This window comes from Medicago sativa, chromosome 6 (assembly GCF_051527215.1).
Source record: "Medicago sativa cultivar Bolivia chromosome 6, Bolivia_mono, whole genome shotgun sequence".
Taxonomy (NCBI): domain Eukaryota; kingdom Viridiplantae; phylum Streptophyta; class Magnoliopsida; order Fabales; family Fabaceae; genus Medicago; species Medicago sativa.
Genome location: NC_140754.1, coordinates 18,005,749 through 18,030,633, shown reverse-complemented (window position 1 = coordinate 18,030,633; position 24,885 = coordinate 18,005,749). Strand labels below are relative to the sequence as shown.

Here is a 24,885-nt window from a genome sequence, read left to right as displayed (position 1 = left end):
TCCTTGCATTGTATTTCGGACATCATTATAAATGAAATGAGTTAGTTGTTCTCGTGTAGAAAAAAAACATCATGAAATTAGGTGAATAGATTGGATGACTTTGTGCACAATTAACATGTTTACGCTGCTCCCTAAAAAAACTGTGTACTTTTTTTTTTTTATATATGTTTTCTTGTCATTTTTTAATTGTTCTTGTGTAGAGAAAAAAAAATCGTAAAATTCGGTGAATAGATTGGATAACTTTGTGCACTATTAACATGTTTACTCTGCTCCCTAAAAAAACTGTTTTTTTTTTATTTATATATGTAAGTTTTCTTGTCATTTTTTATAGAACTTTTTAATATTTTATATCAAAAAATTTCACATGGGTGTGATTGGTTGTGGAGATAAGATGAGAAGAGAGAAATACATAAAAGAGTGTATGACAAGGGAAGTGATATGTAAAAAAAAATTGGCGTGTAAATATTTTTTTTATATTTAAAAAAATTAATATGAAAATGAGAAATGTCCTCGTGAGCATATCTCAGTTGGTAAGGACAATGCATAAAATATAAGAAAAAGAGAAATGATATAAAAAGTAGAGAAATATTGATTATTTTTAAGCAATCAGGGGCATGAATTGAAACTCAGTTATTGATTAAAGAATTTGTCTCATTTTATATCTCGTCTTATAATATCATTATTTATTATCTTTTTTTCCTTTTTCAACTTTTGTAATTTAATCTCTATTACCTAGAGATTATTGGAATTGGTTGTGGAAACTAAAAATCCCAGCCAACATCCAATTCTTCCTTTGGCAAGTGATGCATCTTGCGATCCCCACACGAACTATCCTGAATCATAGAGGTATTGCATTAGACTCCATATGTCCTATTTGTGATAATGAACCCGAGAACTTGATTCATTGTTTGTTTAATTGTAATCGGGCAAAAGCTATATGGAACTTGATTGTGGGTCCTCGCTTCAGTTTACCTGAGGAGGATAACTAGATATTCATGTGGTCCCACAACAATGTTGACAAACTTGGCATTGTGATACCTATTACCATGTGGAGTATTTGGTGTGTTAGTAACGCAAAGATCTTTGACGATATAAACACGCCTCAGATGGCTTCTTTGTCATAAATCAAGGTAATGACTCGTGATGTTACTCAAGCTTTCAACAGTATGCATAAGAAGATAACTAGTATTCAGCCTCAACTTATTTCTTGGCATAAAAGTCATTATGGATCATATATTCTTAATGTGGATGGTAGCGCTCAAACAAACCCAGGGATGGCAGGGTTTGGTGGCTTAATTAGAGACTTCGATGGACAATTCATGCATGGTTTTCACGATAATATTGGCTACTCGAATATTCTTCACGCCGAAATTTTAGCATTAATGCACGAGATTCAAATATGTTGGGAGGAAGGTCTAAAGGACATTATTTGTTACACTGATTCCATGCATACTATCCATCTCGTTCAACATGCAGATGTTTCCACTCACCGTTATGGTAATGAGATAGCTATTATCAGAAAGTACATGGCAAAAGATTTGACTTTTAGTCTATGCCACACTCTCAGGGAGGGTAATATGTGTACTGACTTTTTAGCAAAGCTTGGAACAAGGTCTACTAGTGATCTTTTGATTGTGTTTGATCCTCGATCCGGCTGAACTTCGTTTGTTGCTGACAGCAGACAATATGGGTGTTGCTTATCATCGCGACCAGTAGTCTCTTTTTCTGTTTTTGCGTTTTTCTCATGTAACCAAAAAAATATATCATTAATGAAGGCTGATTTTGAGAATTACTGTCACAATTTTTTTTAAGAAAAATTACGTCACAATTTGACTTTCTCATCTAAAATTACGTTTTTTAATTTGTGCACCAAGTAACAAAGTAAGATACATTTTTGGGGACGGAGGATTTGGGTGGGAATGCTTTTCTTAGTTTTTCATACATGATAACTATTATAATATCCAGGAGTAACCTTAGAGAGAATAGAAACAAAGTAGAGAACATACTTGAGGTGTTGATGGAGGTTATTGTTGTTGTTGATGTTGAGATGGAGCAATCACTTTTGCGGGTTAGAAGGAGAAACAACGGTGAAAGTGGAAGGGGGAGAGTTTCTTTTTTCTTGAGTTTCTTTTGAGAAACAACGATGCTTAAACATAGTGATGAATGTTGACATTTGAGTTTCTTTTTTCTTTTTTTTTTCCTTTATTGTTGCAAACAATAAAAATAATAAATACTAATTTTGGTTCATTTTTTTCATGTGTATGACTCTTGGTTTGTTCTTTTAGCATTGTTCCATGTGTGACAATAGTAAATAAAAGAGAAACAATGAATGAAAAAAATGAACCAAAATTAGTATTTATTATTTTTGGGTTAAATAAGTAAATGGTCCCCTTAAATATACCAACATTTGATTTTACTCCCTCTAAAAATTTCTTTAGGCTTTTGATCCCTCCAAAATTTTCCATTCATGAAATTAGTCCCTAGTTTTTAGTCAACTCATATCTAACCTTCATATTTTTTAATGAAATTTTCCAGAAATGGGTAGAAAATTATGACAATATTTTTCAAAACTAATTAGAATTTTTTAACATAACATGAATTTAATATGAATTTTTTAGCGTAAAAAACATAAAAAAATTATATTTAATTCATGTTTTGTTAAAAAAAATAATTTTTTTTGGGAGAGATTGTCATAATATTCTACCATTTTCTGAAAAATTTCATTGAAAAATATGAAGGTTAGATATGATGAGTTGAATAAATAGTAAGGATTAATTTAATAAATAGAAAATTTTAGAGGGACTAAAAGCCTAAGAAATATTTTAGAGGGACTATTTACTCATTTAACCCATTATTTTTTATTGTTTGCAACAATAAACAAAAAAAGAAAAAAGAAACTCAAAGGTCATCATTCATCACTTTGTTTCAGCACCGTTGTTTCTCAAAAGAAACTCAAAAGAAAAAAGAAACTCACCCTCTTCCACTTCAGCGTTGTTTCTCCTTCTAACCTGCAAAAGCGATTGCTCCATCTCAACATCAGCAGCAACAATAACCTCCATCAACACCTCCAGTATGTTCTCTACTCTGTTTCTTTTTTCTCATCAATTCATCAGTGACATATTAACGTATAATTCTTAAACACTTACTCCCTCCGGTCTTGAAGGTAAGGAAAAAAAAACAAATATTAAGAAAGTGGATTACCTACATTTAAGTCATGATGAAAAATTATACCTTTCCAATTTTACCCTTGTCTTAAAATCATTTTTTAGTACAGACATTAGTGATGGAGTGGGTTTAAGTAATTAATTGTTGCATGGAATGATGGAGTAACCATTGAAATTCTCATGGTGGTATTCTAATGGTTTAAAGATCAGTCATTGAAATTTTTTAAAACTCAAACGTGGTACTTTTGGTTAAAAACACTTTTAAAATAAATTTGGACAATTGAAAATTTAAACACTATGCAGATATTCAATTTGATGCAAATGAAAATGACTTTGAAACTGAAATCCATGATTTAGTATTAAGAGCCTTTGAAACTGAAATCCATGATTTAGTATTAAGAGCTGAACACAACTCATTAATTGAATTGGATTATTCAGATTGTAAGGAATTTTTTTTATTCATGTTATTAATCCACTTTTTATATGTCTCTGAACATGTAAATTTTTTTTTTTGAAGGAGTGTCTCCTAACATGTTATTAATTCATTTCCTATACATATTGTGTCTCTTTTTACATGTTAATAGTAGTATTAATTCACTTCCTATATTGCATGTCTCTTTTTACATGTTATTAATCCACTCCCTTGTGTGTCGCTGAACATGTTGGGGTACAATGCCGATTTTACATGTGCATGCCAAGCGGTGTCAAATTGTGGTTATCTTACATGTGTTTTTTTTAATGTTTATTTTTTATTTGAAATTTATGTACAACCACTGTTGTTATTATTCTTGTGTTTTCATGATAGACATGGTCTGAGACACAACAGTCTAATAACGAGCGCAACTTCTTGGAACAATGATGAACAAAAAAATAATCCCTCAGTTATTGATAAAGGACAGTTATCGTGGAAAACTTAAACGCAGGACTATTAGATGGATTGCTTCATTATATTCAGTCTCAACGGCAACTATTTACTGACTTTGGAGGCAAGCACGTCAAACGAGTGATTCTTCTCATAAAAGAACCAAAAATTGTGGCCGGAAAAGAGTAGAGATAGATATTGAGAAAGGGCACAGTATTCCGTTAGCTAAGCGTAGCACTCAAAAGGGGTTTAGCTAAAGCATTAAGCATTAGAAAGACGACATTGTTGAAGTTTATCAAAGATGAAATTTTTCATCGTCATTCAAATGCACTAAAGCCACACTTGAAAGATAGTAATATGAAAACTCGACTCAAATTTTGATTGTCTATGCTTGAGGAAACTAGCATTCCTCATGATCCAAAGTTTAAGTCCATGTATAATGTTGTGCACATAGATGAGAAATGGTTTTACATGACTAAAAAGTCCGCAAACTATTACTTTCTAGCATATGAGGATGAGCCATACCACACATCCAACAATAAAAATTACTTTGGTATGGTCATGTTTTTAGTTGCAGTGGCTATACCTAGATTTGATGATGAAGGAAAAAAGACATTTCAGGAAAAATTGGTGTGTTTCCTCTAGTTCAACAAGTTGCAGCAAAAAGATCAAGTGTCAATAGACCCTCGAGTATACTCGAAACAAAATTGATTGCTTTAATGACTAAATAAGTTACCCGTTGGCAGGGACGGACCCAGAAATTTTCCGCTGTGTGGGCCACATATAATATTTTAGTCTTTAAAGCATGAGTGTATACTTGTATTTTTAAGAAATGTACATCATATTGTTCTATGTGGGTTTTCATGTCATAATTTTTGAATGATTTTCTCACTTTCAATGCCAGTAAAACTATAAAATATCTCGGATGCAATTGGTAGGAACATTGCGATATACAAGGGTCGGGGTTTGAACCCTTAATTCCTTACTTATTCACCTTAAGGGTGAATATTTAGTCATTAGACTACTTGATTAAAAATAAAAACTATTAAGAGTTTTTTTTGAAAGAACTGTAAAAGATTTTTTGTTAATATAAAAGCATCTATTTCAATATAAGTAACCAAACAATCATTTAAATATTCATCTCTCATACAATTTCACAATTGATTTTTGATAATAGTTGTATAACCGAGAGACACTAGCAAGAAATGTAGACTTTTGATGTATTAAAAATAATAGTGTATTGTTTTTATAGACAAATTTTATCCATCCCATACTTTGATATGTCCTAGTACATGGAAGAAAAAAAAAAATTCTAAGTCAAGTGAGGGCCTAGGCCCACACACCCACCAACGTGGGTCCGTCCCTGCCCGTTGGTTTTATATAAATAAAGTTTTACCTGCTGTTAAACAAATTTGGCCACAAGAACATGCAATGGAAACAATTTATATGCAACAAGATAACGCGTCATGCCATATTTCTCCTGATGACGAAGAATTTTGTAAAGCAGCTTCTGGAGGTGGGTTTGACATATCATTGATATGTCAACCACATAATTCTCCTGATTTGAATGTTTTGGATTTGGGTTTATTTAGTGCCATCCAATCATAGCAACAACACAAAATTACTAGATCAGTTGATCAACCTATCGAAGCTGTGCAAAAATCATATGATGATAGAAAAATCATCATATGATTTTTGCAAAACTTTGATAAGTTGGTGAACTGGTCTAGTAACATCGTGTTGCTGCAATGATTGGATGCCACTAAATAAACTCAAATCCAAAACATTCAAATCAGGAGAATTAGGTGGTTGACATATCAATTGAATCTCAAACCCACCTTCAAAAGCTACTCTACAAAATTCTTCGTCATCATGAGAAATATGGCATGCCGCGTTATCTTGTTGTATATAAATTGTTTCCATTGCATGTTCTTGTGGCCAAATTTGTTTAATGATTGGTAAAAATTTATTCGTATAAAACCATAGAGTAAATTCTTTAGTGATAGAAGCAATTAGTTTTGTTTCGAGTGTACTCGAGGGTCTATTGACACTTGATCTTTTTGCTGCAATTTGTTGAACTAGAGGAAACACACCAATTTTTCCTGAAAATGTCTCTTTTCCTTCATCATCAAATCTAGGTCTAGCCACTGCAACTTAAAACATGAGATTACCAAGGTAATTTTTATTGTTGGATGTGCGGTATGGCTCATCCTCATCTGCAAGAAGGTAATAGTTTGCAAACTTTTTAATCATGTAAAACCATTTCTCATCTATGTGCACAACATTGTACATGGACTTAAACTGTGGATCCTGAGGAATGCTAGTTTCCTCAAGCATAGACAAACAAAATTTGAGTCGAGCTTTTATATTACTATCTTTCAAGCTAGTGTGGCTTTAGCACGTTTGAATAACGGCGCAAAATTCAATCTTTGATTAACTTCAACAATGTCGTTTTGCTAATGTCCAATGCTTTAGCTAACCCCTTAGATGTTGATGGTGGCTATATATTATTGGTGCAATTCTGTTTCAAATGCTTTCACCTTTAATATCACTTTAAAATTTATGATGGATGTTTAGTTGGGCTTAGGCATATAATAATTTATAAAGTTTGAACTTGAGAGATTTTGTTATTGATTAATTTGAGTGTTTCAAGAGTAGCATTTGTTGTGCTCCATTTATTTAACATCTAAGAAACAGTAGGATAAAAAATGGGTCAAGGTTTCATTGTCAATATTACTTAGTAATATTAATATCACTATTCGTCCCACTGATCATGAAAGTTTCATGAATTGAAACTACATGTCTTATATTTCATATTTGTTTACCTTTCATTGGACTACACTACTTTTATCCAATATGATATTGCCAATTTGACTAGTCATGTCATATTAACACTATTAAGTAGTAATGGCAACGAGTCCCGACCCATTTATAAATAAACGGAGCACAACAAGTGCTACACTTGAAAATATCAACTTAATCAATAACTAAATCCCCTAAGTCAAAATTTATAAATTTTGATATGTCCAAACTCAACTAAACATCTATGAGAAATGCTAAAGCGGTGCTAAAACCAAAACCAAAACCAAAGTAATTTGAAATAGAATTTAACACATATTATATAGCCACAACCATTGCCTAAGACATGCATATATATGGAAGACATGCATGTATAAAATTTAAACATCATAGAAAAAGAAGTAACAAACCTAAAAAAAATAGTCTCATAAAATTTAACCAGAAAGAATAACACATGATTAAAATTTAATACGATCAAATTCCCACTATCCAAGATTGATTTTCTTTGGAAATTGAAGGAGAAAATTGAAAACAAGCATTATACAATTTACCTTTGATTTTCTTTGGAAATTGAAGGAGAAAATTGAAAACAAGCATTATACAATTTACCTTTAGAAGAAGTAAGTGTTTTTTTTACCATCATTGATATTAAACTCCTGAATGAAGGCAAATGTTCTCCATTTGAAATCTTAAATCACAACCTTTCGCTTTTTTCGAGGCTGAAATTCAAAAACAAAAAGGGAAAAATAATAATAATATTCACGAGTAACTCTTTTCTCGTTAATTCATCAGTAGCATCATTAACTATTGAAGTAAAGTAGAAAAGTAGGAAAATACAAAACAAATTATATTTTAGAATATTTTTTTTAACCTGAATGGATGCTCCCCTCTAGACTCTTTAGGTAACTTCTAAAAATATTTCGATACCTTTATAGAATTGCTTTGAAAATAAGGAGATACCCTCTTTAGATGTTTCACTTTACTTTTCCCAAGATTTTTCTTCTTATATCCAAATTCGTTAAAGAGATCATTCACATTCTTGTTATATTTATTCCGTTTACCTCAAAATACTTTCTTTAGAGTTAAATTTTTTCCTTTAACCGAAGGAGATACACCTAAGTATCATAAAAACATAAAAGTTACAAAATAAAATTTAAAAACTGAAAAAATTACCAAAAGATTGAAGCAGCGAAACAAAAAGCAAGTAAAGAGAGATTAAGGTTATATTTTTTTTTTGACAAGTGAGATTAAGGTTATATATACCTTGTCAATTAGTTCTTGATTTTTCTTGACCGCTGTTTCACAGGTATGATGTAATAACTAACAAAGGGGGAAAATTGAGAAAAAAAATGGATTTGTTATGTTTTAAAGGTATAAAGATTGCAATTACCGCTAATGTTTATAGGTACTCCCTCCGGTCCTATTTATAAGAGAAATTTGGGTCAACAAAAGTTGATGTATTTGATCCAATTTGAATCAGATACATCAACTTTTGTTGACCCAAATATCTCTTGTAAATAGGACCGGAGGGAGTATTTGAAAAGTTGAAACGCTAAAATAGAGATATGAGTTATGGTTTGTTAGGGTTTTGAGGAAGCAAGAATGCAATTATCAATTGTGGAGGAATGTGAAATGGTGGAAAAGCTTGGTAGAACTTTTTTTTTTTTAAAGAACAAGCTTGGTAGAATGTTTTCTCATTGATTCATTAGTGATTTCATTAGAGTATTAATATACAATGGTTTAGTTAGAGTATTAATACACAATATTTGTTGTTAAAGATGCTTCTGATATGTTATATTTACTTTTTTTTGAAGAATTCTGATATGTTATATCTAGAGTAATAAAAAAATGAAAATAACTTCTCAAAGTAGTACACAAAGTGTAGGCTGTTATAATATTCTCCGTTAAAAATACAAAACATATAAAACATATAATTCAATGTTTTAAGAGGTTACTATAATTGTTTCTATTGAAAATAATTTTGCATTTTTTTTAAGTAACGGTTAGAATTCACCTTTAAGATAAATAAATGATGTGTCTAGAGTTCGCCGGCCCCTCTTTATTACAATCCATCGTCCTAACAATTGAGTTATTAGACAAATAAGTATGCATTTTACTGTTATCGGTGTTTGAAAAGATATATAATTAATTTATAATGGTAATCAAAATTATACAAAGAATTGAAATAAGTTTTACACACATGTTCAATCATATTTCACCATCTTATCATTTCATGACATTACTTGGTATTGGTAACTAGGGGTGTTCGCGGTGCGGTTTGGTTTTGAGGTTAAAAGTCATCCGAACTGCAAGATAAAAAAGTATGCGGTTTGGTTTGGTTTCATTTACTTTTAAAATAAAATCCGAACCAAACCAAATCAAACTAATGCGGTTTGGATTAGATCGATTGGTGCAGTTATTTTTTCTTCGAGACAATACAATTTTTTGTTTCCAACATTAAAATCGAGTTAAAAAACTATAAGACAAGTAGACAACATATTTCCAACAATGTTTTAAATTTCATCCAACATTATATTACAATTTTATTTTCACCAATATAGACGAAATTAATAACATGGACAAAAAGTAATATTATTATGTAAGAAATATAAAAGACTAAAATTTTATCATTCTATAAAATTTCAAGTAGTACATAAATATATTTTTGAAATAAAAAGTAAAGAAGAAACTTAACAAGAGAAAAAATATATCATTTTATAAAAGTTTCCATTGAATTTGTATGAGTATTGGTCTAGGTGACATAGGTTCAATTAGTATTTTTCTTATGTTGCGGTTTGGTTTGGTTTAGTTCGGTTGGTAAAATAAAAACCGCAAACCGAACCAAACCAAACAGTTTAGTAAAAAAGTGATCCGAATACATCCAAACCAAATGCAGTTTTTTGTAGTTTCGGTTTGGGTTGGTTCAGTTTGCGGTTTTACTATTGGATTGGTTCGGTTTTGAACACCCATATCGCTAACACTGAAATAGTGAAATATTATGATATAAACGTGTAAAATTTATGTATATTTATTATATGGGTAGTGTTAACTTGTGCCCTTAGGGCACATGTTAAGAAAGCCAAAAAAAAGAAATATTCTCTTAAACTTTGTGCATTCAATTCATTAAAAAATTAAAGATTATATTTAATGCACGCATTCCAATATATAATTTCTACATTTGGTTTCTAAACTTGTGCTTTGAGGGTACAAGTTAACATTTCCCATATTATATATAGTCACAAAACCCATATATCAAAGGTGATTACATAATTAATTATGCATTATTCACACATTGTAGATTATTCAAGCTCTAGCAAGAAGATTAACTGCTATTCATCCAAACATCCCTAAGGAGATCATATCTAACAGGAGATTCACTGCAAAATTCTCTCGACTTCATATTCGATTTTGTTGAAACCCTCGAGGACGAGGAATCGCCGAAAAATATTAAAGATAATGGTGACTTCAAATCATTCAGTTCATCATCACTGCTATATGACTTCCTAACAACAGAAGATTTGCTTCTTCTTAGCTGAGATTTGCTTCCAATCTCTCTGAGAATGCTTGCGACGGAAGTTACCGGTGGAGGTGAATAGACAATTGCAGCTGCAGTGCATGGGAAGTTGTTACCATAGTCATTTCCATTTTCCATATCATTCTGTATCAAATCAACACAAAACTTTGAGATCACAAGTCAAATTTATCGTAGTTTGAGCATATAATCTTTTTAATATGAATTATGAAACTAAAAAAATTAACTACAAATGTGAATATCTACCGCTGAATCCAAAGCTTCAAGAACAGTTGTAGGAACTGGATCAGGGCAAAACTCATCAGGAAAAAAATTCTCAAGAATCTTCTTGATAAGTGATGCACTAAACATGGAGCATACCTTCACAATAAAGAATCCTTTTAGCACGAAGGTGTTAGTTCAGTGGTAAAAGTTTAACATTATAACCTCAAAAGACAACGTTCAAATTTCCTCGGAGACGGTAAAAAAGTAAGATAAGTTAAACAATATCTTTGGCATACCTCATTCCTAATGGATGCACTTAAAAGCAGATCTTTAGGAAGCATTAAGAGGTCACTTAGTGCATTAAGAAGTGTGAAGGATTTGAAGGATGTGTTATGTTTCTCCTTAATGTTATCATTGTCATGTTTATCATCAAGTGAATCCTCCTCATTCATGCCACATAGATCACTCAACCATCTAGACCAGTTACCAATCTGACAATGAAGAAGTCACAAATGAACAAGAATCATTGAAAATTAAACGATCTCAAATTATATTATAATCGAAAAATATAAAATTTGCAGTGATCCTCTAAGATTAAACCTTCAATTTAGTCTTTCAAGTATCACTCTCTACTACTCAGTCTCTTCAAAATATGAAATAATAGTCTCGTAACGTTTTGTCAAATTTCTCCCGTTAGTCCCGACCATTATACATTGTCAAATGCGAGGAACTAGCAATGATGGATTTGACAGAACATCAAAGAATAAGTAGCCGACAGAGTGATACTATTACTTGAGGGCAATGTTGTTTAAACCAGACCGGAGATTGAACCAATGAAAGTTCCTTCTTAAGGTATAATTGGTTTAATTTGTTCCACCGCGGTTGAATTAGACGACTAAAATAAATAAATAAAAAAGTATTAAAAGTACTTGAAAAATAAACGAACCAACCACGGTTCAACTTGGTTATGCAGGTTTGTGAACCAAACATGGTTGAACCGATCATCATGTTGGCCGATTCCCGGTTCAATTGAATGAACCGGCTGGTCCAGTTCTGTTTTCACAATACTGCTTGAGGGAATAAACTGAGGGTTTACTCAATCCTCTAATTCAACATTTCATTTTTGCCTGCTTTAAGAGGCACATTCATGACATGAAGAAATATATCATAAGGTATAAATATGGAAATTCACATAAAAAGTATTGAGAAGTTACCACAGTTTTAAGCTTAGCACCAGCTCCAAAGCTTGTTTTTCCAGGTGGAATAGGGAGAACCTTAGGATCACTAATAGGATCAGATATTGGATCAGTTGGGATTTCATCACCGAACTCGCGCAGAATAGCATTGAACATAGCCACATCTAATCTTGCCACACATTGCTCCATTACCTAGATTTAAGTAGAAGAAAAAATGCATTTTGATGTCATGATAGCGGAAAAAAGCAGATTCCATTGACTAAAGTAATGAACTTAGAAGCAATATGAATTAATATAATTTTAAATATATTTTGGTCACTCCAAAGTTGTGACTTGTGAAGCAATCAATCATACAAGACTGACCAATTTAGGAAGCATAGGTAAACATCCACACTCATGCCCTACAGCTCTAATAGGACATATCCTTTCACATGCTTCTTTAAGGGCACTCTTCCAAATATTTAGTGACATGTTACCAAGATCTTGATCACATGAACTAGATACCCTTCTATAGCTTTTCCTTGAGGCAGAAGAAAGTTCCTTGTTGGTCAAATTTGTATCAATATGTTGCATATGTGGAGTTAGAGTCTGAAAATAGACAAAAAAAAAAAGGATAAGAATACTTTCAAAGAGGGTTCGTATTTAGGGCTCTTTTGGATCAGCTTATTTGAGCATATTTACTAGCGTAAGCACTTTGGATACTGTTCAGGAGAGCTTATGAAAACAGCTTACGAATCCAATTAATGTTATTTGTTTTTAGTTGGCTTTAGGCCTCGACATATGTTCGGTCGGCACTGGATAAGAGGAAGAAATTACCTGCCACCATATAGATTCGACTATGCGAGAGAAGATCCAAGCTTCAACCTTTTCCAATGCTGAAATGAACACATGAGGATCATCCCAGTTACCAAAACATTCATATCCCAATGCTGCTGTACTTTCATTTTTATCTCCTTTCCATCTTTGTGATGATGATATCTTGGCATTTCCATCTCCCTCAGTTTTTCTTCTTCTATTAGAACCTGTTTGATTTGATGAAACCAGATCTTTCGAGCTTCGGCTTATGATTGTTCTCAACACTATAGTGTTAGACAACCAAAAGGTTAACCTGCATCCACATGATGGAATATGTAAGCAAATTCTGTGAAGAAAAAAAAATGATTAGAATGAATTACAAAGAAATATGGCTCAAAAACGTACCTTGGAACGTCATTTCCACATGCCTTCGAAACAAGGACCAATCCTGAAACAGAACTTTTCGCTGCACCAAACCTTCTTCCTTGAACATTTTCTCTACAAGCATGAAGATAAAGCCTCGAAATGCGCCGAGCCGGAGCGTGAACCTTACTCATGGAATTTCCATGTTCAGCAACAACTGAATATAAAGCAGCCTCGATAGCAGCAGCTTCTCTTAACTCTCCTTCAAGCATCTTTACCTTCTTGTCCAAGTAATCAATTTTACCTTCTAAATTAACATTCCTTGCTTCCTTTTGATTAATCTTAGCTTCTCTCTTGTCATTCAAATTGGAATGAATGTTGAAACTACTTTTGATACTTAATCTTTGAACATCTTCAACTATATGTCTAGAATGAGTAACCTTGTCATGAAAATTTTCTTCCAAATTTTCATAATCATTGCTTCTTGTTCTGCTCCTTGAATTTTTGTCTAAATTTTCACAAACCGAAGATGGTGAAGAAGATTCAAAACCAGGTGAAGTAGCGTTTTTTTCAGTTGACAATGATGCATCCATTGACGATGAACTGCTCAGCTTCTTGTATGTATCTCGTTGCGTCATATTCATGTTTCCGAGCTTTTTTTCTGAAGTTAAGTGATGTTCATTGAAATTAGTCTTTTGGATTTGTCCATTTGGATCAATCTGAAATTAAAGTGAAATTAGATAAGCACATTAACATTTACAAAATCATTCGCAAAATATTTTGAACGGTCTAACATTACATCAATCAAATCATATAGCAAAGAAATAAACGAGTACCTTGTCCGATTTAGGAGGCGTAAAACCACTAGACTCAAATGAAGTAGAAACTGCTGCAACAGAAGAATGTGAAGAAACATCGTCATCAGTAAAAGAAGCAATTTCAGCTTCCTCGGCGTATTCTTCATTCATCAATGTCGAAACAGAATCACCACCATTACTATTCTCCTCAAAAACCTCATTCGAAAATCTTTCCTTCAACGAAGATCTAACACGAATCTTTTCAACAGGCTCGATTTTAACGAACAAGAGTGGTTGATCGTTGTTTCTATAACTCCTCTTGCAGTTCAAAGATGTACTAATGCTTAATCCTTCTTTAATTACTCCATAATCTGCCAAATCTACAACAGCACTTCCCAATAATTGACCCTTAACAATCTTATTATCTCTTCTTGGCTCATATAAGTTGAATTCCAAGAAATTCTTTTGAAACACATCAGAATCACCACCTCTAATCGATACATCCCTTAACAATGTCGCTGAAATTCTAAACGATTGATTGAATTCAATCCTTCCTTCACCTATAACCGAACCAAGTGAAGGAGAGACTAGTTTAGTCGAAGCTAATGTGTTAGAACCATTCTTCAATTCCATTAAAACAGAATGAAGAGATCTTAAAGATTGCGATGGAGGCCAAGGCTTAATCTCTTGAATATGAATTAGGTAATCAACTTGAACTTTGCTAGTTCTCATGTTCTTTCCTTTCATGCCTAAAACCATGGTTTTCAAAATGATGGATCCTCACCAGATGAACTTCTTTTTAAACTTCGATTTTGTTGAATCGAATTTTTGAACTGCGGCCCTGGTAAGTGTCGCAGTTGTTCCTCGATCCTTGATATTACAGACAATCGCAGTTAAAATGCAGTTGATGCGGCCTTAATCGCAGTCATGTTCTGGTCACAGAGGCATCAAAACCTCACAGCACATGACATCAATGCATTAACAAAACTCACTGCACGTAACATGAATGCATGATCATTAATACACAAATTCATAGGAATGCTAAACTCTAGAGTTAAATCTATATCATGTCATATCAACAAAGTTATTATTAAGAGAAAAAACCAAAAAATATAAACAAAAATAAAAAATTGTGTTCAAAAGCCAAAAGGGTATCTAGGAACAAAAACCAAGAAAAAAAATTGATAATGTGGACCATAAGAATCAAGTAACAAGTTAAATACAACAACATTAAAGACATCAAATTTATGACAGGTAAAGAAAATGCAGGAAAAAAGAACCAATGAGGAGGTAAAAATGTAGACCATACCAAGAAAAGCAGTGTTGGCTGATAGAATGGTGGAATGGAAAAATCAGAAGGCTGCTAAAGATGACAATAACTGGAATAGGTCAGTAGTCACTAGTCCCAAACAATATTTCTTTTCGAGTAAACCATCAAATTGGTCCCTATCTTTGTACCAAATTCTCAATTTGGTCTCTGATTCTATTAACAACTCAAAATGGTCTCTGTCTTTGTCAAACGTTTCTCAGTTAGGTCCTTCCGTTAGTAAATCATTTACAAAGATATGGACCATTTTGTCTTTTTCTAATGTATTTTTTTATTTTGTCCATATATTTTTGTTCACTAGTTAACATCAAATTACACATTCCAAGGCACACTAACTCAGTGAAATATATATAATATAGCAATATCAAAGCAAAGGGGAGAATTTCAAAGTAATTTTGATTAAAATAAGGTTGGCTCGTTTTGTTAGATAAGATTTAATATAATTGATTTGGTACTCAGAACAGATTGTTTGGTGTTAAACTATTGAAACTACCTTGTTGATGGTGATGGCTAGCCAGATCAAAGTGACTTTGAAGGTAACACTTTGTATTTTAGTAATTTAGTACTTCCTGTCACATATTAATATTACTTTATCCATTTCATATTGAATTTTTAGCAAATAAAATTTATTTCAAAATAAATGTTATTTTTACTTTTTAAAGTAAGATTAGTTATTATTATTTTCAGTTGTACCCTCTATTAAATACCAAGTATACTACACCTAAAATATTAAGTTTCACTTTGTACTTGGGAAACAAATATTTTTTTTCGAATTGGTCATTTATGTTATATTTTGTTTGTATTCTTAGCCTCTAAGTTATACTCTTATTGCATTGTCGTCATTTATGTTACATTTTGTGACATTACGAACCACCTGTTTTGTGAGATGGACAACATTCAGATGTCTAATCATCACGTCTAACAACATAACTTAATAACTCATTGTTTTGATTTCTTAAATTTGAACCATTGTTTCTATGACGACATTGTTGTTTATGAGATTTTTCTAGTAGAGAATTTAGATTTAAAGAAGAAGTGAAGGAAGTAAAAAAGCATGAGAGTTTGAAATGGAGTTGATTCATAATTGTCTTGAAATGATTGTACAAATATCATTTTTTATAAGTTTATTGCATTTCTTAACCTGTTTGTCAGAAAAACTTTAAACGACACTCATTTAAAAAGTATACTTACCTTTGTCATATGCTATTTTTTTATATTTATTTAATAAATGATGTATCCGATCTATATTAGATAATCAATATAAGTTATTTAAGGTTTGAGTAGATGCATGATGAGGCTATTGATGGAAGGAATGTGTCTTGAAATACAAGACATTGTTGGTGTTTGTTACTCTACCTAAGATGCAATACAGATGCAACCGCGCGTGAAAAGTACGCAACCACAACATGCGTTTTTCCTACGTAATAATGGTCAATGACAACATATTCATGTGTTGCTTCTAGTTTTACGAGATTTTTTTTGTTCTTACTACTACTTTTTTTGTAGGGTTCTGCTAGATGGGAATCAACTTTGTGGACGAATTAAAATAGGTGATGGAAATAAGATGATACACTAAGTTTTGGAAGTATTAATCTTTAAAATTTTAAAAAGAACCATTTTGTATTTTGTGGAGTTGGTGGTTGGAACAAGGGATGTCTATATTGTGGACAAACTAGTTTCTTTTCATCCATGCTAATTAATTATAGAGAAATAACACACATTTTTTAACATACTCTCTTTGATTGGTTAAAATTCACATGGGACACAGCAAATTTATATAGGACCCACATGATATGGTGAGATCCATGTGAATTTTAACCAATCAGAGTGAGTGTGTTGAAAAATGTGTTAGAATGTGTCTCGATAACATTCCTCATTGGTTGAAAATTCATATAGGATTTGTCCGCCTTCCTTTCCTAATTTGTCATTCAGGTATTGCATATACCTTCCGGTCATTATTATAAGCAAAAGTCTATATTTTAGATTCATTCAATTAATGATGTACATGATCTTTATTATAAATCGAATATATCATTTAATAAATGAATCTAAAATGTTGACTTTTGCTTATAATAATGACCGAGAGGTGTAATATAATTGAGTTTCTTGTTGACCGAGAGGTGTAATAACACACAGTTATATACAGATATGTAAACATAAATTTTCAGATAAGTTGTGGCTCAGAAAAGCTCGATAAAGACCGTATACATCATTAATTGAATTGAATGCAAAATATAAATTTTTGTTTATAATAGTGACCGGATGGTGTAATAGTTAATTAGTTAGTCATAATAGCTACTTAGTAATAGTTAATTAGGAAATAATAGTGATAAGAGTCTAGGAATCATAGTGGCTAAGGAATTGAGCTCATCACGAAGTCATGAGATGAACTTCCACTGTCACTAATTTATGAGTACATTTGTTAGTGTTTGCTAAGTTTTGAAGTATTGTCTTTACCTTAATTAGCTCTTTTTTTTTCCTTCTCAATTCACATGAACCTTTTGTAACCAAAAAGAAACTTTTTTTATTTGAACTCTTTGTATTTTGGAAAAACTTACCATGTTTAGATGTTATGTTTAGAACTATTTGCTTAGTTTTTTATTTTAAATTGTTGATATAGCTTCCATAGTGCTTCGACATGCATTGTACATGTTGAGCATATAGATTATCTAATCATTTAAATGAACCACATCAACGTCGCTGAAATTTGTATTTCGTTGTATATTTTGAGAGGTCTATGAAAATATATTATAGAGGGTGGTTTGAGAAAGTATCAATTTATTTTAGGAGGTGACTCAAACCACATTTGGGTTGCACATTATCCAACTGCCCAAATGCAATCTTTAAAAGTGAGATCTATGGTTTCAAGCTAGTTGGAAAAGACCGTGACAATTAACCCCTTCATTTTTTTATAATAAATAGATGATATTTTTTAAAGAGATAAATAAAATAAAAAACAGTGGATCCTACTATTATTAATTATTATTTATTATTATTATGATTATTATTACTTAATTTTTTTATGTATTTATCTCTTCAAAAAGAAGAAATGAAGATGATCCAAAGTAAAGATGATCCTAACTCGTTTGAAAGGGTTCTTAAGCCTTATAAGTTTTTTTTTTTTTTGCAATGATTATTAGGATTAATGTTTGACTAACTTGGGTTGGTACTTGGTAGTGATGTTCCAAACTTCAATTGCATTATAGTTTAGTACCTATATTACATGAATTCGTCTTTCTTAAAAATAATAATTAATGCATCTAATAATTTGAAAATGTATTTATATATGTACACACTTTTTTCTCAAATGAAAGCTTATATTTAGAGATATAAGCTTTATTTTAAGAAAATATATATTTATTCTCTTATTTATTTATAATAACTAAGCATGGGCGGACCTCAACAAGGCACACTGTGGCAAGTGCCACAGTAGCCTAGGTCCATCTTTTTTTTTATATTTTTTTTTATCGGTTTACGGTATAAATTTTACTCATATATTAATACAGACACTTGATTATTTTATGTTTATACACGTGTATATATATTTACTTGTATATTAATAAGAGGACCTATTTATTTATTTTTTATTTATACATGTGTCTATATCTTAACTTATATATTAATACGGGGACCATTTTTTTTAATTTATACACATGTCTATATTTTTACTCAAATTTAATACAAAAATATTTTTTTGTACCATTTGTACATATGTCTACATTTTTATTCATATATCAATACATATATCTATTTTTTTTATAATTACTATGCAATTATGACTTCCAAAAAAAAAAGAGCGCAACGCGCTCACCCGTCTGTATGCACGGGTATCCTACTAGAGCATTTGATTAATCTCTTGTAACCTATATCGAAATATATGTACTTAGAACAATTAGGAATGATATAATTTTAGTTCATTTTCAACAAATGGAAAATATATTATTTTCATTGTAATTTTGATTGCTACAACTATTTTTAATATAACTTCTTATTAAATTTAGTATTATTTAATTATTTGACAAAAAATTGTGCCTCACTAATATCGAGAGTCCAGATCCGCCCCTGTAACTAAGTCCTTAAAACTTCTTGCAATCATTCTAAATACCTTACATTTCCACTTGTATGATCTACCAGACTTAAAAACATAAATTTGTTTGAATTGAATTTGTTGTGATAGTTTCATTGTCTTTGAGAACATATTTGTTTCACGGAATTATTTAATGACTTAGTATAGACAAATTTATAGTACAATATTTGTATACGACGGAACAAAAAGATTCATGAACTAAACATTTTCAAGAATATCATATAACAAAAATGAGTTGTATGAATGCTAGTATGTTAATGCTCTATAAGCACTTTTGAATCTTGATTATTTCCCTAACTATGATGATTCATCATCATTCAGCTCATTTAAATTTTGTCTTATCATAAAAGTAAAAAAAAAATCATAAAGTGTTGAAACTCCAATTTTATCTAACTAATTCAAAAAGTTGAAATAATAAGCCATCACACATTTTATCATCTCATGCTTAGTGTTTTTATGAAAAATGAATTTTAAAAATATAAAATTGATCTTCATTTTGATTGTTCTGTTATCTCATTGGTTTATCTTTAATTACAACAAAATCCAAAAATAATTATCCCAAATAATTAAAATCCAAAAAATACAAAAGCACAAAATAGTAAAACAAAATATCGTCTTCCATTTTTTAGGGGTTCCGGTCAAAGTCATGTAGAGTTTGCTCTCACAAAATAGTTCGAGCATGTCATCTTTGCACTTGAATTTTAGCTTCTTTTACATGATCCTAACAAACAATACATGGGTATCCAATGCAAAAGAGCAATAAATATCGGAGAGGGAGAGAACAATTCTTCTACTCTCCGCTCTAAAAACAACATCCTCTTTCACCTATAACCATTTTCTTCAAATCCACCTATTTCACCTAAAAAAAAAAATACTTAGCTAAAAGGACATCGCTTAGAGAAGTTAAAAAAAAATGTCTTAAGAGTCTCGCTTATTTCTTGAATTGTAAACTTGATGGTCCATTGGACTAATTAAGTTTTAGGCTAAATTACTTAATAACTACTAAGCTCAAAGAAAATTCTAGCGTGATGTAGAAATAAGTGAGCAATTGAGAGACATAATATTAAATGTAATTATGTATAATGTAAAGCGCTTATAACTTTCTCTAAAATTGTATAATATTATCTTTGTGTGGGAGATGTTGTCATTTACAAAACAATTACTTTCTCTCAAGCAATAGAATGTCTTTCTCTTCAAATTATTCTATCTTTCTCAATTCCTCCGGGAAAAACTCACCATAACTTTCTCATTTTCCAACCTATTAATATAAATATAAAAAATATAATGATTTGATATTATTCCTTTCATATGACAAATTGTGCATATTTTTTTACTTTTAATTGGATTAGATTAGATTAGATTAAATGGAGTTTTTAATCTAATAAAATAAAAAACACAAAAAAGTGTAACTTTTTAAATATTTCATTTGGACTATATGTCTCCTTTTTGTTTGGATTAAAAGTTTCTTTGCATTTTTTTTTTCAAAAACTAAACTGTCTTTTATTTTATTTTATTAAAGATCAAAATAGCACACCATTTTATATAATATTTTAAAAAATAGATAAGACATTTACACATTTTATGTTTGACTAATACAATCTATATAAGGTTTTCATTTTTATTTAATTGTTTTTAAATTTTAAGCTAATTATTCATCAAAAAAACATAACATTATAACATTGTTGAAACTTTGCTAGGGTTTCATGAGAGACCGCAAAATAGCACTTGTAATGTTTGAAATATTAAACAACTAAGCAAAAATGTATACACATATACATTTCAACTACCGACTAACTTTGTTATGGTGGGTTCTACTTGATGAGTGACCATTTGACACGACGGGCGTTAGACCAGAATTTAAATGCTACCTTATCTAAAAAAACAACAAATATACAAAGTTTCGATAACGACAGAAAATGTCTACTATGACTTCCAATGGCTCAGGCTTTATTGGTTCATCAGCTTCTATTGTATTTAAACGATACTTTAGGTTTCTTTCATGTGATTTGGTTAAAAAAGAGTACTAATAAACCTTAGTGAGCTTCCAGAGCTCAATTCACCTAGACCTTTTGTAACCATCTTATTTGAACTCTTTGTATTTTGGAATACTTACCATATTCTTCATGTTCAAAACTATTTGCTTAGTTTTTTATTTTAATTGTTGTTATAGCTTCCATAGTACTTAGATATGCATTGTCGAGCATATAGATTATCTAGTCATTAAAATGAATCTCATTAACGTCGCTGAAATTTATATTTTGTAGAATATTTTGAGAGGTCTATGAGAATATATTATAGAGGGTGGTTTGAAAAAGTATCAATTTATTTTAGGAGTTGATTCAAACCACATTTGGGTTGCACATTATCCAACCGTCCAAATGCAATCTTTAAAAGTGAGATCTATGGTCTCAAACTAACTGTGGCGTATAGGGAAAAGACCACGACGATTAAATAGATGATATTTTTTAAAGGGTTAATTAAAATAAAAAAATAGTTGATTTTACTATCATTAATTATTATTATTATTATTATTATTATTATTATTATTATTTAAATTTATTTGTATATTTATCTCTTCATATAGAAGAAATAAAGATGATCCAAATTGAAAATGATTCTAACTTGTTTGAAAGGATTCTTAAGTCTTATAAGTTTTTTCTCATATGATTATTAGGATTAAAGTTTGACTAGCTCGGGTTGGTAGTAATGTTCGAAACCTCAATTGCATTATAGTGTAGTACCTATATCACATGAATTCGTCTTTTTCAAAAATAATAATTAATGCATCAAATAATTTAGAAATGTACTTATATATTCGTACACACTTTTTCTCAAATAAAGCTTATATTTAGAGATATAAGCTTTATTAAAAAAAAAAGAGTATTACTCTATTTATTTATAATAACTAAGTCCTTAAAACTTCTTGGCATCATTCTAAACACCTTACCTTTCCACTTGTATGATCTACCAGACTAGAAAACATAAATTTGTTTAAATTGAGTTTGTTGAGAAAGTTTCATCGTCTTTGAGAACATTTTTATTTCATGCATGCCCACATATATTTATTCACAATGTTGTTGGGGAATTATTTTAATGTTGTATAGACAAATTTATAGTACTGTATTTGTATATGATAGAACAAAAGATTTATGAACCAAACATTTCCACGAATATCATAAAACAAAAATGACTTGTGTAAGCACTCTTGAATCTTGATTCTTTCCCTAACCATGATGAGTCATCATCATTGAACTCATTTAAATTTTGTCTTATCATGAAACTAAAAATAAATCATACTAAAAATAAATCATAAAGTGTTGAAACTCCAATTTTATTTACTAATTCAAAAAGTTGAAATAATAAGCCATCACACATTTTATCATCTCATGCTTAGTGTTTTTATTAAAAACGAATTTTAAAAATATAAAATTGAACTTCATTTTGATTGTTCTGATCATCTCATTGGTTTATCTTTAATTACAACAAAATTAAAAAATAATTATTCCAAATAATTAAAATCCAAAAAATAAAAAAGTACAAAATAGGAAAACAAAATAACCTCTTTTATTTTTTAGGGGTCCCAGTCAAGGTCATGTAATTTGCTCTCACAAAATAGCTTGATCATGTCATTTTTGCAATTGAATTTTAGCTTCTTTTACATGATCCTAACAAACAATACATGGATATCCAATGCAAAGAGTAATAAATATAGGAGAGGGAGAGAACAATATCCCCTCTAAAAAAAAAAAACATCACCATTAACCACACCATCCTCTTCCACCTATGACCATCTTCAAATCCACCCATTTCACCCAAAAAGAAAAATAAAGTTCACTTAGTTAAAAAGGTCATCCTTAGAACAGTTCAAACACATTTTGTCTTAAGAGTCTAAACTTAGTTTTTGAATTGTAAACTTGATGGGTCCACTAGACTAATTAAGTGTTAGGCTAAATTAATGAATAGTTATCGTATCGAGTTCAAAGGAAATTCTAGCAAAATATAGAAATAAGTGAGTTGTTGAGAGACATAACATTAAATGTATCTAGTTGAGTGAAGTGTGTAGAACCTTCTCTTAAAATTGTAGAATATTATCTTTATGTGTGTACCACTCTCTTGAGGAACCTATAAAATGGGAGAGAGGTTTTCAATTACAAACCAATCAAGTAAATAAGAATCAAAATATTTTATCAAGCAATAAAGAATTTCCTCTCAAATACTTCTCTCTTTTTCAATTCCTCCTAAAAACTCACCATAACTTTTCTATCATGTGCATATTTATACATATTAAAAATTTCAAAATAGTAAGTTTGTATGAATTTGTACATTTTATATTAAATGTATAACTTTTAATAAATGATTGTTTTTCAATAAAAATTGCTATTTTAGTTTTTTTAACATATACAATATTATACATATTAGACAAACTCATTTAAAAAATCTAATGTTTTAATGTTATTGTTTTCATATAACTAATAGATTGTGATCTTTTTGGCTTTTAATTGGATCAGATTAAGTGGAATTTTTTTAATCTAATAAAATATAAAACCCAAAATAGTATAACTTTTTAAATATTTCATTTCAACCACACCCAAAATCACGGATTTTGTAAATAATGACATCAAGACTAATATGTCTTGTTTTTTTACGGAAAAAAATTGCATTTTTTTTTTCCAAAGATGAAAGTGTGTTGTATGTTTTATCGTGAAAGAAAAAATTGGACTCCTTATATAAAATATACTTCCTCCTTGAAAGAAAAAATTCATAAAGTGTTTTTTTTTCTTCCAAATTATATGTCGATTTGGAAAAAAATTGTCCCAAATTACCTATCGCTTCGCTTTACAATATTAACGATGCATTAATGTTACTTTTCATATTATATTCTTATTATTTATTACTCTATCTTCTTTCAATTCTTCAATCCATTTTCCCATTCCAATTTTTAAGGACAATTTTCTAAAACAACTTATAATATTTTTTCTCATACAAAATTAATTGCATTTTTTAATACATATGAAATGGCCAAAGCGTTATATAATTTTTGACTGAGGGAGTAATATTTAAAAATAGATAAAACATATACTTATTTTATTTTGACTAATACAAATATATATATATATATATATATATATATATATATATGGGGTTTGCTAGAACACACCCACTAGTTTTTATGTGGGAGTGTTTTAGCAAGTAAATAACTAAAAAGTGGTTAAATACACCCTAAGGTGTATGTTGCTATAACACACCTTCTAACAATAACAAGTGGGTGTGTTCTAGCAAATCCTATAGGCATTTGCTAGAACACACCCACTAGTTTTTATGTGGGAGTGTTTTAGCAAGTAAATAACTAAAAAGTGGTTAATTACACCCTAAGGTGTAGCTTTGCTAAAACACTCCCACATAAAAATTAGTGGGTGTGTTCTAGCAAACCCCTATATATATATATATATATATATATATATATATATATAACATATTCACCTTTGTTTAATATTCTTAAAGCTTTGCTTTCATTACGGACTACTAAATTTAGTCACACAAGTTTATGATTTGCAACAACTCCTAGATGACATCATGAACAATGCTCATATAGTGAGAGGAAAGAGGTTTAGTTCAAATAGCCTTCAGGAACAACAACAAAAAAAAAAAACACGAGTTACAACTTCCAACAAAGAAAAATAACACTTTCAATATTTGAAGTTCTAGCAACTAAATAAAAATGTATACACACGGATACTTTTTAAACTAGCTAATACCTT

The 24,885-nt window shown here is 30.4% G+C and overlaps 1 protein-coding gene and 2 pseudogenes across 1 annotated transcript; 1 reads left to right on the top strand and 2 right to left on the bottom strand.

Moving 5' to 3' along the window:
* The first annotated feature begins 3,859 nt into the window (after positions 1–3,859).
* On the top strand, positions 3,860–5,700 carry LOC146913363 (uncharacterized; annotated as a pseudogene).
* Positions 5,701–5,706: 6 nt separating this feature from the next.
* On the bottom strand, positions 5,707–7,468 carry LOC146913362 (uncharacterized; annotated as a pseudogene).
* A 2,455-nt stretch (positions 7,469–9,923) lies between these two features.
* Positions 9,924–15,065, bottom strand: LOC146913361 (uncharacterized). Its single transcript, XM_085716542.1, has 9 exons — positions 15,022–15,065; positions 13,752–14,703; positions 12,958–13,634; positions 12,574–12,865; positions 12,121–12,345; positions 11,776–11,949; positions 10,858–11,052; positions 10,604–10,717; positions 9,924–10,483 (listed from the first exon to the last, which is right to left on the bottom strand). The coding sequence occupies exons 2-9, from the start codon at positions 14,469–14,471 to the stop codon at positions 10,148–10,150; spliced, it is 2,733 nt and encodes a 910-aa protein (XP_085572668.1). The 5' UTR covers positions 14,472–14,703; positions 15,022–15,065; the 3' UTR covers positions 9,924–10,147.
* Positions 15,066–24,885: the final 9,820 nt, after the last annotated feature.